This window comes from Gymnodraco acuticeps, unplaced genomic scaffold (assembly GCF_902827175.1).
Source record: "Gymnodraco acuticeps unplaced genomic scaffold, fGymAcu1.1, whole genome shotgun sequence".
In the NCBI taxonomy this organism is placed as follows: Eukaryota; Metazoa; Chordata; class Actinopteri; order Perciformes; family Bathydraconidae; genus Gymnodraco; species Gymnodraco acuticeps.
Genome location: NW_022990628.1, coordinates 1 through 17944, shown reverse-complemented (window position 1 = coordinate 17944; position 17944 = coordinate 1). Strand labels below are relative to the sequence as shown.

The 17944-nt window shown below is 43.8% G+C and overlaps 2 protein-coding genes across 2 annotated transcripts; both read right to left on the bottom strand.

The window, feature by feature from the left end:
* Positions 1–463: 463 nt before the first annotated feature.
* Positions 464–1816, bottom strand: LOC117554693 (tripartite motif-containing protein 16-like). Its single transcript, XM_034229169.1, has one exon. It carries the CDS (start codon positions 1814–1816, stop codon positions 464–466), a length of 1353 nt encoding a protein of 450 aa, XP_034085060.1.
* Positions 1817–7900: 6084 nt separating this feature from the next.
* Positions 7901–15187, bottom strand: LOC117554692 (disks large homolog 1-like; the record flags this gene model as incomplete). The annotated part of the gene is given in 6 exon segments (XM_034229168.1): positions 7901–9282; positions 9857–9948; positions 12663–12772; positions 14028–14200; positions 14943–15044; positions 15137–15187. Coding segments are annotated over 6 exon segments (635 nt in total), but the record flags the coding sequence as incomplete, so codon positions are not given.
* Positions 15188–17944: the final 2757 nt, after the last annotated feature.

The following is a 17944-nucleotide window of genomic DNA, read 5'->3' as shown; positions in this document are numbered from 1 at the left end:
CGGTATCAGTATGTTGTTACTTCGGCATCATTTTGAAACGTGTATTACAATTAAATCACGGTCAAATATGTTCACACAAGCTTCTCTGTTTTCAAAAATGCTGCAGTCGTCAGTTTAGCATATTCAGCAGCCCGGTTGTTGGCCTCGCTTGTTGGCCCGATAGAACCACGATTTTGTCGGGCCAGAAAAAGGTGAAAAGTAACCCCGGGCCGGAACTAGGCCTAGTGGAAACGCAACCAAAAACGGGGCCGGCACGACACGCTTAAATCGCGCCGCGGTGGAAATGAGCCATATTTGAGATAACCATATTTACATAAACTCCTACAGGATAAAGGCACTGTATTTGTGAATGTTAAGAAATAAAGAACATACAGAACAATTAGGTGCTAGAAGTTACTGAAAACATTTGGAAATCAAATCATTCAACATGCACAGGAAATAATCAGCTAAAATCCACCCAATATCACCATTTCTTTGCTAGTGGTGGCTCGCGAGCAGTCATGGGACGGGCGGAAATGTAACGACCTGCCAGACTGCCTCTGCTCAGGACCTGAGGCCTTGTAGTGAACCTGTCTGGGTGACTGGGATAGAACCGTGTTTCTCTCGTTATTGTAACTTTTCTCATCACCTCAGATGACGACAGCCGAGTTGTGTTTGAATCCAGAGAGTTTTCACTTGAATATTTTAAGAATCCAGCTCTGGTCCTGGGCTCTGGTGGTGGCCGTAAAACATCCACTTTACTCACATTCAGTGAGATGTTGGTCCAGTTGTCCCTCAGGACGTCCTGTAGTTTATCTCTTAGATCTGACACGGCTGCCGTCACGTCCTCGAAGTATCTCAGAGGACGGACGTTGATGCTGGAGGAGTGTGTAGATTCACTGAGGGCTGGCAGTGAGGGGTAGCTGTGTAGGAACTGGTTGTGATCCTCTGTGAGTGAGAGCAGCTCCAGCTCAGCGTCTCTCCTCTTCAGATCCCTGAGCTCCAGCTCCAGCTTCTCCTGGAGCTCTCTGACTCGACTCACTTCTCTCTCCTGCTGGGATCTGAGCTGTTGCTTCACCTCAGAGCTTCTCTTCTCCATGAGACGGATCAGCTCAGTGAACGTCTTCTCACTGTCCTCCACTGCTTTATCAGCAGAGCCATTGACGGCCTGCACCTCCTGCTGAAGCAGCTTCACCTCCTTCTCTCCGTCCTGGATCCTCTGCTGGATGTTTAGTCGACTCCCCTCCAGCTCTCTCTGCCTCTCAGTCCTCTCTGCTGCAGCTGACACCGTGTCGTGGCCTTTGTGTTCGTCCACAGAGCAGAGATAACAGATACTCTGCTGATCAGTGCGGCAGAACAGCTTCATCACCTCGTCGTGACGAAAGCACATGTTCTCTCTGAGCTGCTTGGAGGGCTCCACCAGCTTGTGTTTCTGTAATGCAGCTGATTCAAAGTGAGGCTGGAGGTGTTGCTCACAGTAAGAGGCCACACACTGCAGACAGGACTTGAAGGCTCTCAGTTTCCTCCCAGTGCAGACATCACAGGACACATCTTCAGCTCCAGCATAGCAGAGATCAGCAGGAGCAGCTGGGGGTCCAGTCTTCTTCAGCTCCTCCACTAAAGCTGCTAACATGGTGTTCTTCAGCAGGACAGGCCTCGGTGTGAAGCTCTGCCTGCACTGAGGGCAGCTGTGGATTCGCTCTCCATCCCAGTGGTGTTTGATACAGTCCATGCAGTAGCTGTGTCCACAGGGGATAGTCACCGGGTCCTTCAGTAGATCCAGACAGATGGGACAAGAGAAGGTTTCCCGGTCCAGCTGAACTCCTTTCTGAGCCATTTGTCCTCCGAGCGTTAGTCAGATGTTTCCTGTTCTCTGAACAGATCAGTGTGAGCTCTGCTCTGGTTCAGCGGCTGCAGTGACTGAGGATCAGCTGAGCTTTACGAGAGGCAGGGTGTGTTATCTGAACTTTACAACACACACTTAGAGAAGTGGACCTTTGACCGTCAGCTGACCAGAGTCTCAGCAGAGTTGTTGGACTTTGAAACAACAAAAACATCCGCTTCATATTTTGAAATAAGTCATGACAGCGTTAGGAAGTAGTCAGAAGACCGTTCAGCAGATCCAGGGTCTGTGTTCAGTCTGTGTGTCCCTGGGTTTATTGCATTTATTACATTACTGTGGCGTGTCTTATGGACATGATCTTATCTTATTTCCGTGTGCGCTGCAAGGGTCCAAGGTCGGGGTGTGTTATATGATGTGCAGACTGTACATTCCTGGAAGAGGAGCTGAACCTTGTTGAGTGTTTAACGCCTTGACAACAGATTGCTCACTTCAGCTTTTAGGAGGGGACTCTCCTCAGAAGCCCCGTCCGGAGAGGAGTCCTCTGAGGCAGTCGTTCCCAACCTTTCTGGAGGTGAAGATTTGTTCCGGGAAATGTATATATACTATGTATAGCAAAAATAAACTACAAATATGGTGTCGTTTTGCATCACCGTACAAAGCTGATATAATGGAAGTTGTAGTTTTTAAAGATATAATTGATTATTACTTGTTAGACGCTTTTATCCAAAGCGAGTTACATACTCAATACTGTGGACAATCCCCACAGGAGCACTTTGGGATGAAGTGTCTTGCCCAGGCACACAACGACATGCTAACTGCAGTGGGGTTTGAACCTGTGACCCCCGATCCCAACACCAAGACTCTATCCACTGCGCCACACGCCTCCCATGATTATCTTTTGATTAAAGAATGTAAACACTGAGTTGAGAGTATAGTCAGGGGTTTTAGGTGATGCAGACACATCTATGAAATAAGAATTGCAATATCTAACCGTTTAAAGACTGACCATCATTTTGGATTCTACCCAGTTAGGCATATTCACTTGGCTTAGGAGCTTAGGTCAAGTGCTCTTTATAACAATTGGTCCCATGTATGTAGTCTCTTCATGCGAACAAAATCAAACTGTAAATCCTGCACATGTTGCACATCTCACACTACCTCGTTTCGATACAGCACAGCTCTCCACTTTAAATACTAAAGTGTTTTCATAAATTGTTCATTTGTTATAACAGTCCTATTTCTATTTGTTTTGCTACGTATTCTTCTTTCTGTGTCTCTGTATGCACCACATATACCAAAGCTAATTCCTCGTATGTGTAAACCTACTTGGTAATACAATTGATTCTGACTTCTAGCTTGAGTTTTCCATTGCACAGCTACCGCTAGTTGCAATCCGCAGAGCCACCAAGCACCAGTAACAGCAACTGCCTGCGCTCCTCTGGCCCAGCTAATAAACCAGTGGCCCAAATCCTCGAGCAGAGCAGTGTGGCAGCAGTTGGATGAAGACGTAGATTGCATCCTGGAAGGGACTGCCAAGGGGGATGTGGACTGACGGCTGAAAACGATGGCTACCATCATCGTAAACATTGCAGCTGACCGATTTGGAGTACAGGAAGTCAAGTCTGCACCACTCGCGTATGCTCCGAACAACCGAGCAAGGCAAACCCAGCAACTCAGGGAAGAACTCAAGATGCTCAGGAGGCAGTGCAAGAAGGCAGGAGAAGTCGAGAGGGCCGGTTTAGCAGATCTTTGTGCAATGCTCAGGAAGAGGCTCCTTACCCTGCGGAGAGCGGAGAACCACAGAAGAAAGCGGAGGGAGAGGGCAAGAAGGAGAGCGAGGGCAAGAAGGAGGGAGAGGGCAAGAAGGAGAGCGAGGGCAAGAAGGAGAGCGAGGGCAAGAAGGAGAGCGAGGGCAAGAAGGAGGGAGAGGGCAAGAAGGAGGGAGAGGGCAAGAAGGAGGGAGAGGGCAAGAAGGAGGGAGAGGGCAAGAAGGAGAGCGAGGGCAAGAAGGAGGGAGAGGGCAAGAAGGGAGGGAGAGGGCAAGAAGGAGAGAGAGGGCAAGAAGGAGAGCGAGGGCAAGAAGGAGGGAGAGGGCAAGAAGGAGAGAGAGGGCAAGAAGGAGAGAGAGGGCAAGAAGGAGGGAGAGGGCAAGAAGGAGGGAGAGGGCAAGAAGGAGAGCGAGGGCAAGAAGGAGAGCGAGGGCAAGAAGGAGAGCGAGGGCAAGAAGGAGAGAGAGGGCAAGAAGGAGAGCGAGGGCAAGAAGGAGGGAGAGGGCAAGAAGGAGAGCGAGGGCAAGAAGGAGGGAGAGGGCAAGAAGGAGAGCGAGGGCAAGAAGGAGGGAGAGGGCAAGAAGGAGGGAGAGGGCAAGAAGGAGGGAGAGGGCAAGAAGGAGGGAGAGGGCAAGAAGGAGGGAGAGGGCAAGAAGGAGGGAGAGGGCAAGAAGGAGGGAGAGGGCAAGAAGGAGGGAGAGGGCAAGAAGGAGGGAGAGGGCAAGAAGGAGGGAGAGGGCAAGAAGGGAGGAGGAGGGCAAGAAGGAGGGAGAGGGCAAGAAGGAGGGAGAGGGCAAGAAGGAGGGAGAGGGAAGAGAGGGAGGGCAAGAAGGAGGGAGAGGGCAAGAAGGAGGGAGAGGGCAAGAAGGGAGGGAGAGGGCAAGAAGGAGGGAGAGGGCAAGAAGGAGAGAGAGGGCAAGAAGGAGGGAGAGGGCAAGAAGGAGAGCGAGGGCAAGAAGGAGGGAGAGGGCAAGAAGGAGGGAGAGGGCAAGAAGGAGGGAGAGGGCAAGAAGGAGGGAGAGGGCAAGAAGGAGGGAGAGGGCAAGAAGGAGAGCGAGGGCAAGAAGGAAGGAGAGGGCAAGAAGGAGAGCGAGGGCAAGAAGGAGAGCGAGGGCAAGAAGGAGAGCGAGGGCAAGAAGGAGAGCGAGGGCAAGAAGGAGAGCGAGGGCAAGAAGGAGAGAGAGGGCAAGAAGGAGAGTGGCGTTCCTGGCAAAACCCTTCAAGTTGACCAAGCAGCTCCTTGCCCAAAAGAGGGGTGGCCGGTTGACCTGCCCCAGAGACGACATTAACAACCCCCCCAGTGCACTTACAGTGACCCCAGGAGAGATCAGCCACTGGGTCTGTGTAGAGCAGTGGTCCTCAAACTTTTTCTGTCTGAAAAAAAAAAGTCGGGCCCCCCCAACACAAATAGTCAGGCTCAGTGGCGGCGCCAGAGATTTATTTTGGGGGTTCTGTGGGGTAGCTTGACGTTTCATAGAGGGTGCTCAAACATTTATGGTTTCCCATTCATGTACCGGGCGCTACAGAGGAACTTTCTACTGCAACACTCCCCACGCACACACACAGTGTACCTGCGACTGTTACAATGAAAGCTCGATAATCAGCTCACTGCATATAGGTGTAAGCAGGGGTCAAGTGCTATTTTTATAGGTGGTGTGTGGACCTCACATAGGGGGGTCCGAGGGGCCTGCTCCCCCGGGAAGATTTATTTTTAAATATTGAAGTTGAAAGCATCAATCTGGTGCACTTTGAGAGCAACATGAAGAGATCTATGGAGACCTCTCTCAGCACCCAGATGAAACACAACTGGAAACAGATTTTCTTTTTCTTTATGGATATTTTACAAATCACCCTTTTAAACTTTATTCTTTTTTTACTGTCATATAGTATTTCATACCTGTTTTTCATTTATTCTCTTATTTTTGTATAACTATAATATAAACGTGTGCCTCGGAAATAATTGTTTACATTAATTGTGACCAAAACATTTGAGACCCACTGAGATAACACTGAGAGTCCTTTAGCTCACTGAGTCTCAGTCTGACAGGAGAGGACTCTCCTCCACCTTGCTGTTGAAAAAACTCCTTATATCCGTTAGCGTAGCTCGCTAGCACCAGAAGCTAACAACAACGATCTCCAGTACCGGAGCGCTCTCTCTCGTGCACAAAATGGCTCGTCACACACACACACACACACACACACACACACACACACACACACACACACACACACACACACACACACACACACACACACACACACACACACACACACACACACACACACACACACACCACACACACACACACACACACACACACACACACACACACACACACACACACACACACACACACACACACACACACACACACACACACACACACACACACACACACACACACACACACACACACACACACACACAATCATATTATTTTCGAATCAATAATTTTTCAAAATATGATATTATTCTTTTTTTCTTTCTCTAGAGCAGTAATGTTTTGGGCAACACAGACTTTCAACTCCCTCCAAAGATTTTCTATGGGGTTGAGATCTGGAGACTGGCTAGGCCACTCCAGGACCTTGAAATGCTTCTTACGAAGCCACTCCTTCGTTGCCCGGGCGGTGTGTTTGGGATCATTGTCATGCTGAAAGACCCAGCCACGTTTCATCTTCAATGCCCTTGCTGATGGAAGGAGGTTGTCACTCAAAATCTCACGATACATGGCCCCATTCATTCTTTCCTTTACATGGATCAGTGGTCCTGGTCCCTTTGCAGAAACACAGCCCCAAAGCATGATGTTTCCACCCCCATGTTTCACAGTAGGTGTTCTTTGGATGCAACTCAGCATTCTTTCTCCTCCAAACACGTCTAGTTGAGTTTTTACCAAAAAGTTCTATTTTGGTTTCATCTGACCATATGACATTCTCCCAATCCTCTTCTGGATCATCTAAATGCTCTCTAGCAAACTTCAGACGGGCCTGGACATGTACTGGCTTAAGCAGGGGGACACGTCTGGCACTGCAGGATTTGAGTCCCTGGCGGCGTAGTGTGTTACTGATGGTAGCCTTTGTTACTTTGGTCCCAGCTCTCTGCAGGTCATTGACTAGGTCCCCCCGTGTGGTTCTGGGATTTTTGCTCACCGTTCTTGTGATCATTTTGACCCCACAGGGTGAGATCTTGCGTGGAGCCCCAGATCGAGGGAGATTATCAGTGGTCTTGTATGTCTTCCATTTTCTAATAATTGCTCCCACAGTTGATTTCTTCACACCAAGCTGCTTACCTATTGCAGATTCAGTCTTCCCAGCCTGGTGCAGGTCTACCATTTAGTTTCTGGTGTCCTTTGACAGCTCTTTGGTCTTGGCCATAGTGGAGTTTGGAGTGTGACTGTTTGAGGTTGTGGACAGGTGTCTTTTATACTGATAGCGAGTTCAAACAGGTGCCATTAATACAGTTAACGAGTGGAGGACAGAGGAGGCTCTTAAAGAAGTTACAGGTCTGTGAGAGCCAGAGATCTTGTTTGTTTGTAGGTGACCAAATACTTATTTTACCGGGGAATTTACCAATTAATTCATTAAAAATCCTACAATGTGATTTCCTTGCAGGTGTGTGTGTGTCTGTGAGAGTGTGTTGCTGGTGTGTGTGTGTGTGTGATGCAGGTGTGTGTGTGTGTATGTTGCAGGTGTGTGTGTGTGTCTGTGAGAGTGTGTTGCTGGTGTGTGTGTGTGTGTGATGCAGGTGTGTGTGTGTGTATGTTGCAGGTGTGTGTGTGTGTCTGTGAGAGTGTGTTGCTGGTGTGTGTGTGTGTGATGCAGGTGTGTGTGTGTGTGTATGTTGCAGGTAGGTGTGAGTGTGTGTCTGTGAGAGTGTGTTGCTGGTGTGTGTGTGTGTGTGTGTGTGATGCAGGTGTGTGTGTGTGTATGTTGCAGGTGTGTGTGTGTGTCTGTGAGAGTGTGTTGCTGGTGTGTGTGTGTGTGATGCAGGTGTGTGTGTGTGTATGTTGCAGGTGTGTGTGTGTGTGTCTGTGAGAGTGTGTTGCTGGTGTGTGTGTGTGTGTGTGTGATGCAGGTGTGTGTGTGTGTATGTTGCAGGTAGGTGTGAGTGTGTGTGAGGTTCAACGCCTTTAAAGAAGAAGCAGAGTTTTCTTGTTAAGTTTTTATTATGCTTAAAAAAGAAAATGAAAAGACAGAGGAGGTGGTGATCAAAGAAACCGAAAAAAATATATATTCAAATATCTTTATACTTTTCTATTCATATATGATTAACAATGCAAAGAAAATAATTCCCGTAGTAGTAGTGCTTAAGTAAAGTTCAATATAGACTTTTATTATAACAAAATAGGCAGTTTACCGAGGGGTTAAATATCTGTCAAAATCTCATTTTACAATAAAATCATCTGGGGGTCGACATCGTGTGCAGACGAGGTTCCAGCTCGCGCCACTAGAGGGCGCCGCTCCGCGAAAACAATCATAACAACAACAAAAAAAGTAAGAATCAGAATCACACCGCCACCCGTCTGCCGGCACACCGCTACGAACAGACGGAGAATATCCCAAAACTTTATTTTATTATTATGAGAAACAAGAAAATTGTATTTTAATTATTTGAAAAATTGTGCGTTTTATTTCAAATTTAAACGTTTTTTTCCCTAAACATTTTGTGAATATTGGATATTTTTATCGGGAATTTTATTGATTACTTTCCAAAATTATGAGATAATATTTTCTAATAATGAGGATTTTTTTCCCGTCATATTTATCAGATATTTTTCCTAAAATCAACGGATACTAATTAGAAAAGGATTAATAATAATTATAACGAGATGAGATTATTTATTTTTGGTTTTTATTACATTTTTAACAATAATGACAGTTTTCTTGTGATTTAGATTTTCCAAGTGATTCTTTATTTCAACACATTTAGTGAATTATTTTTTGGAGTTACGAAAAAATAAGTTAAATTATAGAGTTTTATTTGGTTTATAAAATATATTTTTGTGTAAATTAAATGTGTTTATTTGATGTATTTTATTCTGAGATAATTATAAAAATACTTTCTATCTTTGTACTTTTAAGTGAATATTTTTCCTCAGGTATTCCAGATTGAACGAGGGAAACAGCGCCCCCCGGTGGCGGAGTAGGAACTCTGCACGGCGTCCTCACATCCTGTAGCAGCCAGCAGGAAAATCAAAATAAAGAAGTGTGTGTGTGTGTGTGTAAAATAAAAACAAAGCGTTGAAATGCAGGAGAAGAAAACGTCAGAAGGGGCTGATGGGAAATAAACGGCGTTATTAACGGACATGCTGTTAAAGCTCAAACGTGCAAAGTTCTGCTTTTTGTGTCGGCCTGAGAGTGAAACACACACCAAACAAAAACTAACTCCTCTTCCTCCTCCTCTTCCTCCGGCCTTAAACATTAAGGATCTGTACCGTGAGTGTGATGTCATCGTACTTCCTGTGTGCTTTGCTCTGTGGAGAGGAAACCCAACGAAGGAGACAAAATGAAACGAGACGCTGGTGGTTTTGGGGTTTTTGGGGGGGCTGCCGTCTGCAGGCGGACTCTTCCTTTCAAAATAAAAGCCTCACAACTTCTCCTTGGACTGGACCCAGATGAAGGAGCTCGACTGCTCCTCGATGATCTGCTTCACCTGGTCGTAGATCTCCTCCAGAGTGTCGCCCTGCACCACGGCTGCAATAATAACACATATCATATATACTGTAAACAGTGGTGTATTAGTACGGACACAGACTACAGTCAGTCATATAATAACACACCGTATTGACCCGATTATATTTTCAGTCACGTATTCAAACACCCTCCTGTCAACCTTTCCGGATGCTTTCCTCCGACTGATGACATTTCTAAGGCGGTCTTTTTGGGCTCGCAATCTTCTGACGTTACTCTCAGTAACTCCACATTTCCTTGCTGCTCGACAGTTGTTTGATAACTTTGTTGTTCTCCATTATCTTAAAATTGTAATCGTAACTTCGCCTCTCTTGTTTATTAACTTTTGATCCACTGTGTTGGAGTCGGTCTCTGTGTCTCTCCATCTCTCTCTCATGTTGAACTGTCGCTTTAAGACTCTCTCTCTGGGGGAACACTCGTTTGGCGCCATCTGCTGTTGTGACTGTGTAATTACATCGAAAAGTCTAGACCCCGAATATAAATCCCCTCTTTTTCAGATTTTTTTCTAGGAAATAGAACCCGTCTTATATTCGGTTCAATACGGTAATATACTGTAAACAGTGTGCAGGTGTTTTACCTGTGAAATGTTCCGTGAACTCCTGCTCCAGCTTGTTGGCTCGGTCCAACGTCTTCCTGCCCTGATCCTCCGTCAGACGCTTGTTCATCTCACTGCACGACAAACACAAGCAATGAGATACTGAGTACTTTTACTGACGTACTGCTGATACTGAGTACTTTTACTGACGTACTGCTGATACTGAGTACTTTTACTGACGTACTGCTGATACTGAGTACTTTTACTGACGTACTGCTGATACTGAGTACTTTTACTGACGTACTGCTGATACTGAGTACTTTTACTGACGTACTGCTGATACTGAGTACTTTACTGACGTACTGCTGATACTGAGTACTTTTACTGACGTACTGCTGATACTGAGTACTTTTACTGACGTACTGCTGATACTGAGTACTTTTACTGACGTACTGCTGATACTGAGTACTTTTACTGACGTACTGCTGATACTGAGTACTTTTACTGACGTACTGCTGATACTGAGTACTTTTACTGACGTACTGCTGATACTGAGTACTTTTACTGACGTACTGCTGATACTGAGTACTTTTACTCACGTACTGCTGATACTGAGTACTTTACTGACGTACTGCTGATACTGAGTACTTTTACTGACGTACTGCTGATACTGAGTACTTTTACTCACGTACTGCTGATACTGAGTACTTTTACTGACGTACTGCTGATACTGAGTACTTTTACTGACGTACTGCTGATACTGAGTACTTTTACTGACGTACTGCTGATACTGAGTACTTTTACTGACGTACTGCTGATACTGAGTACTTTTACTGACGTACGCTGATACTGAGTACTTTACTGACGTACTGCTGATACTGAGTACTTTTACTGACGTACTGCTGATACTGAGTACTTTTACTGACGTACTGCTGATACTGAGTACTTTTACTCACGTACTGCTGATACTGAGTACTTTTACTGACGTACTGCTGATACTGAGTACTTTTACTGACGTACTGCTGATACTGAGTACTTTTACTGACGTACTGCTGATACTGAGTACTTTTACTGAACGTACTGCTGATACTGAGTACTTTTACTGACGTACTGCTGATACTGAGTACTTTTACTGACGTACTGCTGATACTGAGTACTTTTACTGAGTACTGCTGATACTGAGTACTTTTACTGACGTACTGCTGATACTGAGTACTTTTACTGACGTACTGCTGATACTGAGTACTTTTACTGACGTACTGCTGATACTGAGTACTTTTACTGACGTACTGCTGATACTGAGTACTTTTACTCACGTACTGCTGATACTGAGTACTTTTACTGACGTACTGCTGATACTGAGTACTTTTACTGACGTACTGCTGATACTGAGTACTTTTACTCACGTACTGCTGATACTGAGTACTTTTACTGACGTACTGCTGATACTGAGTACTTTTACTCACGTACTGCTGATACTGAGTACTTTTACTGACGTACTGCTGATACTGAGTACTTTTACTGACGTACTGCTGATACTGAGTACTTTTACTGCACGTACTGCTGATACTGAGTACTTTTACTCACGTACTGCTGATACTGAGTACTTTTACTCACGTACTGCTGATACTGAGTACTTTTACTCACGTACTGCTGATACTGAGTACTTTTACTGACGTACTGCTGATACTGAGTACTTTTACTCACGTACTGCTGATACTGAGTACTTTTACTCACGTACTGCTGATACTGAGTACTTTTACTCACGTACTGCTGATACTGAGTACTTTTACTGACGTACTGCTGATACTGAGTACTTTTACTTTACTACGTACTGCTGATACTGAGTACTTTTACTGACGTACTGCTGATACTGAGTACTTTTACTCACGTACTGCTGATACTGAGTACTTTTACTCACGTACTGCTGATACTGAGTACTTTTACTGACGTACTGCTGATACTGAGTACTTTTACTCACGTACTGCTGATACTGAGTACTTTTACTGACGTACTGCTGATACTGAGTACTTTTACTGACGTACTGCTGATACTGAGTACTTTTACTGACGTACTGCTGATACTGAGTACTTTTACTGACGTACTGCTGATACTGAGTACTTTTACTGACCGTACTGCTGATACTGAGTACTTTTACTGACGTACTGCTGATACTGAGTACTTTTACTGACGTACTGCTGATACTGAGTACTTTTACTGACGTACTGCTGATACTGAGTACTTTTACTGACGTACTGCTGATACTGAGTACTTTTTACTCACGTACTGCTGATACTGAGTACTTTTACTGCAGTACTGCTGATACTGAGTACTTTTACTGACGTACTGCTGATACTGAGTACTTTTACTCACGTACTGCTGATACTGAGTACTTTTACTGACGTACTGCTGATACTGAGTACTTTTACTCACGTACTGCTGATACTGAGTACTTTTACTAACGTACTGCTGATACTGAGTACTTTTACTGACGTACTGCTGATACTGAGTACTTTTACTCACGTACTGCTGATACTGAGTACTTTTACTCACGTACTGCTGATACTGAGTACTTTTACTCACGTACTGCTGATACTGAGTACTTTTACTCACGTACTGCTGATACTGAGTACTTTTACTGACGTACTGCTGATACTGAGTACTTTTACTCACGTACTGCTGATACTGAGTACATATACTAAAGTACTGCACTCAAGAGTTACTAATACTGGAGTATTCAGATTTCCTGCTACCTTATACTTGTACTCTCTACATCTCAGAGATAAATCTGTACTTTTCACTGCAGCCATTAGACGGAGAGATAGAGATATGTTTCAATGACACTCACAGGATGTTCTCCACAGTTTTGGGTTTGATGAAGATGGCGATGGGATGAAGCTGAGCGAGCTGCAGTCTCTTTATCGCGTTCCCCGAAACATCCAGGATACAGTGTTTACCCTGAGGAGAGAGGAGAGGGTTATCATGAGAGCGACCTTTGACTCTGCACGTCCAATTAAAGTCAGATTAAGATTACATTTAGATCAGATTTCTATAATGTTTTTGTCAGATTTGGGTCGGATTGATGACAGAATTAGATCAAATGTATATTAGTTAAATATCAGATTTATAACAGACTATGGTCAATTTTAACACAGTTTTAGGGCAGATTAATGTCAGGGTTACCTTCTCGGCCACCTCACGGACGCACAGTTGAAGCTAGTTTAAGGTCAGATTGAAGCTAGTTTTAGGTCAGATTAAAGCTAGTTTTAGGTCAGATTAAAGCTAGTTTTAGGTCAGATTAAAGCTAGTTTTAGGTCAGATTGAAGCTAGTTTTAGGTCAGATTAAAGCTAGTTTTAGGTCAGATTGAAGCTAGTTTTAGGTCAGATTGAAGCTAGTTTTAGGTCAGGATTGAAGCTAGTTTTAGGTCAGATTAAAGCTAGTTTTAGGTCAGATTGGAAGCTAGTTTTTAGGTCAGATTAAGCTAGTTTAAAGCTAGTTTAGGTCAGCTTGAAGCTAGTTTTAGGTCAGATTGAAGCTAGTTTAGGTCAGATTGAAGCTAGTTTTAGGTCAGATGAAGCTAGTTTTAGGTCAGATTGAAGCTAGTTTTAGGTCAGATTGAAGCTAGTTTTAGGTCAGATTGAAGCTAGTTTTAGGTCAGATTGAAGCTAGTTTTAGGTCAGATTGAAGCTAGTTTTAGGTCAGATTAAAGCTAGTTTTAGGTCAGATTAAAGCTAGTTTTAGGTCAGATTAAAGCTAGTTTTAGGTCAGATTAAGCTAGTTTTAGGTCAGATTAAAGCTAGTTTTAGGTCAGATTGAAGCTAGTTTTAGGTCAGATTGAAGCTAGTTTTAGGTCAGATTGAAGCTAGTTTTAGGTCAGATTGAAGCTAGTTTTAGGTCAGATTAAAGCTAGTTTTAGGTCAGATTAAAGCTAGTTTTAGGTCAGATTAAAGCTAGTTTTAGGTCAGATTAAAGCTAGTTTTAGGTCAGATTAAAGCTAGTTTTAGGTCAGATTGAAGCTAGTTTTAGGTCAGATTGAAGCTAGTTTTAGGTCAGATTGAAGCTAGTTTTAGGTCAGATTAAAGTGAGTTTTAGGTCAGATTAAAGTGAGTTTTAGGTCAGATTGAAGTGAGTTTTAGGTCAGATTAAAGTGAGTTTTAGGTCAGATTGAAGTGAGTTTTAGGTCAGATTAATATCAGTTTAATATCAGGGTACCTTCTCGGCCACCTCGCGCACCGACTGCACGCTGGTCCCGTACAGGTGGTTGTTGTACTGGCCGGCCTCGATGAAGCGATGGTCCTGGATGTCTTTCTCCATCTGCTCTCTGGAAACCACGAAGTGATAATCCCTGCCGTCCACCTCGTAGTCTCGCTTGGGCCGCGTCGTATCTGTGAGGAGAGAGAACAGATTACACTTCGACACACGTGTTCATCCGCGATGTAGAACGCCTGTTCATCCGTATAGTCAGTTTATAATGTCAGTTTTAGGTCAGATTAAAGTCAATTTAATGTCAGATTAATGTCATTTTTAACACAGTTTTAGGTCCAGGGTTCATACACTTTTTCACCAATGATTTTCAATGACTTTTACCTAATTTTCCATGACCAAAAACATAACTCTTTTTCAGCGTACCACTGAAAATGGTTTATTTTAACATGGAACAGGAAAATAAGGTCTGCATGTTGAGCCTATCTAACAAATCAAATAGGCTTACTAGCTTCTACATGCTGAAGCAACTGAAATCTCTCACCAGCGAAACACCTCAACAGTTAAATGCCATTCTACGTTTCATTACTATACCATACAGTATTTATTATCATTATAGTATTACTATTTCGGCGATTAGATAAAATATAAATTATATTTGATGCAACTTTAGTTAATTTCCATGACTTTTCCAAAACTTTGGGAAAAATATTGTTTTCCATCACTTTTCCAGGGCCTGGAATTTGCATTTTGAATTTCCATGACTTTTCCAGGTTTTTAATGACCGTAAGAACCCTGTAGGTCAGATTAATGTTAGTTTTAGGTCAGATTAATGTTAGTTTTAGGTCAGATTAATGTCAGTTTTAGGTCAGATTAATGTCAGTTTTAGGTCAGATTAATGTCAGTTTATAGTCAGTTCCTTACGAGGCACGCAGGATCCAAACTTGTCGGGGAACTCTGAGATCAGGTCATCGTTGATGCGGTCCTTCATCGGGCCGAGGATGATGATGGGACGCGTGTAGTTCACTGAAACAGGAAGTGATCACTCCATCAGATCAACATGTATATAAACAGCCTGAAATCACAAAGGGCTTTAAAGACATATATATTTTACTCACCTTCCTGCTGAGACACGGGTTCATACGACAGCACGTAGTCCTCCTGTCCACCTGCACACACACATAGCGGGTCAGTTAGCAGCCAGTGTTCAGCTAGCAGCTAGTGTTCAGCTAGCAGCTAGTGTTCAGCTAGCAGCTAGCGGTCAGTTAGCAGCTAGAGGTCAGTTAGCAGGTAGTTAGCAGTTAGCAGTAAATTAGCAGTTAGAGTTCAATTAGCGGTCAGTTAGCAGTTAGTGTTCAGTTAGCGGTTAGAGGTCAGTTAGCAGTTAAAGGTCAGTTAGCAGTTAGTGTTCAGTTAGCAGTTAGTGTTCAGTTAGCAGTTAGTGTTCAGTTAGCAGTCGGTTAGTGTTAAGTTAGTAGTAACAGGTCAGTTAGAAACTAGTGTTCAGTTAGCAGCAAAATGTCAGTTAGAAGTTAGCAGTTAGTGTTCAGTTAGCGGTAAAATGTCAGTTAGAAGTTAGCAGTTAGAGGTCAGTTAGCAGTTAGAGGTCAGTTAGCAGTTAGTGTTCAGTAAGCAGTTGGTTAGCAGTTAGTTAGTGTTTAGTTAGTAGTAACAGGTCAGTTAGCAGTTAAAGGTCAGTTAGCAGTTAAAGGTCAGTTAGCAGTTAGTGTTCAGTTAGCAGTTAGCAGTTAGTGGTTAGTTAGCAGTTAGCAGTAAAATGTCAGTTAGCAGCTAGAGGTCAGTTAGCAGCTAGCAGTCAGTTAGCAGTTAGTGTTCAGTTAGCAGTTAGTGGTTAGTTAGCAGTTAGCAGTAAAATGTCAGTTAGCAGCTAGAGGTCAGTTAGCAGTTAGAGGTCAGTTAGCAGTTAGAGGTCAGTTAGCAGTTAGTGTTCAGTTAGCAGTTAGTGGTTAGTTAGCAGTTAGCAGTAACATGTCAGTTAGCAGCTAGTGTTCAGCTAGCAGCTAGCGGTCAGTTAGCAGCTAGAGGTCAGTTAGCAGGTAGTTAGCAGTTAGCAGTAAATTAGCAGTTAGAGTTCAGTTAGCGGTCAGTTAGCAGTTAGTGTTCAGTTAGCGGTTAGAGGTCAGTTAGCAGTTAGAGGTCAGTTAGCAGTTAAAGGTCAGTTAGCAGTTAGTGTTCAGTTAGCAGTTAGCAGTTAAAGGTCAGTTAGCAGTTAGTGTTCAGTTAGCAGTTGGTTAGCAGTTAGTTAGTGTTTAGTTAGTAGTAACAGGTCAGTTAGAAACTAGTGTTCAGTTAGCAGTAAAATGTCAGTTAGCAGTTAAAGGTCAGTTAGCAGTTGGTTAGCAGTTAGTTAGTGTTTAGTTAGTAGTAACAGGTCAGTTAGAAACTAGTGTTCAGTTAGCAGTAAAATGTCAGTTAGCAGTTAAAGGTCAGTTAGCAGTTAAAGGTCAGTTAGCAGTTAGTGTTCAGTTAGCAGTTAGCAGTTAGTGGTTAGTTAGCAGTTAGCAGTAAAATGTCAGTTAGCAGCTAGAGGTCAGTTAGCAGCTAGCGGTCAGTTAGCAGTTAAAGGTCAGTTAGCAGTTAGTGGTTAGTTAGCAGTTAGCAGTAAAATGTCAGTTAGCAGCTAGAGGTCAGTTAGCAGCTAGCGGTCAGTTAGCAGTTAGTGTTCAGTTAGCAGTTAGTGGTTAGTTAGCAGTTAGCAGTAAAATGTCAGTTAGCAGCTAGAGGTCAGTTAGCAGTTAGAGGTCAGTTAGCAGTTAGAGGTCAGTTAGCAGTTAGTGTTCAGTTAGCAGTTAGCAGTTAGTGGTTAGTTAGCAGTTAGCAGTAACATGTCAGTTAGCAGCTAGTGTTCAGCTAGCAGCTAGCGGTCAGTTAGCAGCTAGAGGTCAGTTAGCAGGTAGTTAGCAGTTAGCAGTAAATTAGCAGTTAGAGTTCAGTTAGCGGTCAGTTAGCAGTTAGTGTTCAGTTAGCGGTTAGAGGTCAGTTAGCAGTTAAAGGTCAGTTAGCAGTTAGTGGTTAGTTAGCAGTTAGCAGTTAAAGGTCAGTTAGCAGTTAGTGTTCAGTTAGCAGTTGGTTAGCAGTTAGTTAGTGTTTAGTTAGTAGTAACAGGTCAGTTAGAAACTAGTGTTCAGTTAGCAGTAAAATGTCAGTTAGCAGTTAAAGGTCAGTTAGCAGTTAAAGGTCAGTTAGCAGTTAAATAATAATAATAATCCTTGCTTATCTTTCTTACAGTGCAGACGCTTTTCTGCTTGCTCTTGCCTCTGCTTACTTTTTATGCTGATTTTCCTATTCTTATTCTCTGAAAACTTCGAGCAGCGGCTCCTGGACATTAACTTATCACTGGGACAGTTCATCTTCGTAAATAGACGGAGGGTTTCAGCCATATTTCAACATTTTTACGACGACGTCAGTCTTACAATAGCGTGGCCTAGCAACAGCTAAAGCCTGGTAGGCTACTGCTATTTAGCTTAAGCTAGTTGGTAGCAAAATGCCTCCGTTCTCTACAGATGACTTCCAGAAACTTATACAGAAGATGGCTGTGTTGGAAATGAAAATTGCAACGGTTGGAAGTTAACGTGGAAGTGAATGGACTATGTCGTGGGAATGACACGACTTTACCAGTGTTGCAAAGTAATGGAGAAGGGTATGCTAACTCACAGCTAGTTAGCAGCTACAAAGATTCCAAGGAACAGGAGGGCTGTGTACCGGGTAATAAATCTACAAGTGGTAGTCCTCCCTGGAACTCTCTGGGTGCAAAGCCTAAGAGTAAATCACTTTCCATGGGATTTGGGAGGACGGATAACAGGCAGAGCCCAGAGCTCCGAAATCTGTGATGCGACCGGCTGGCCTGCATTGTTATCACCCAGGAAGAGCGCCTCTTCAACCCCTATTCATACTAGGAAACAGCC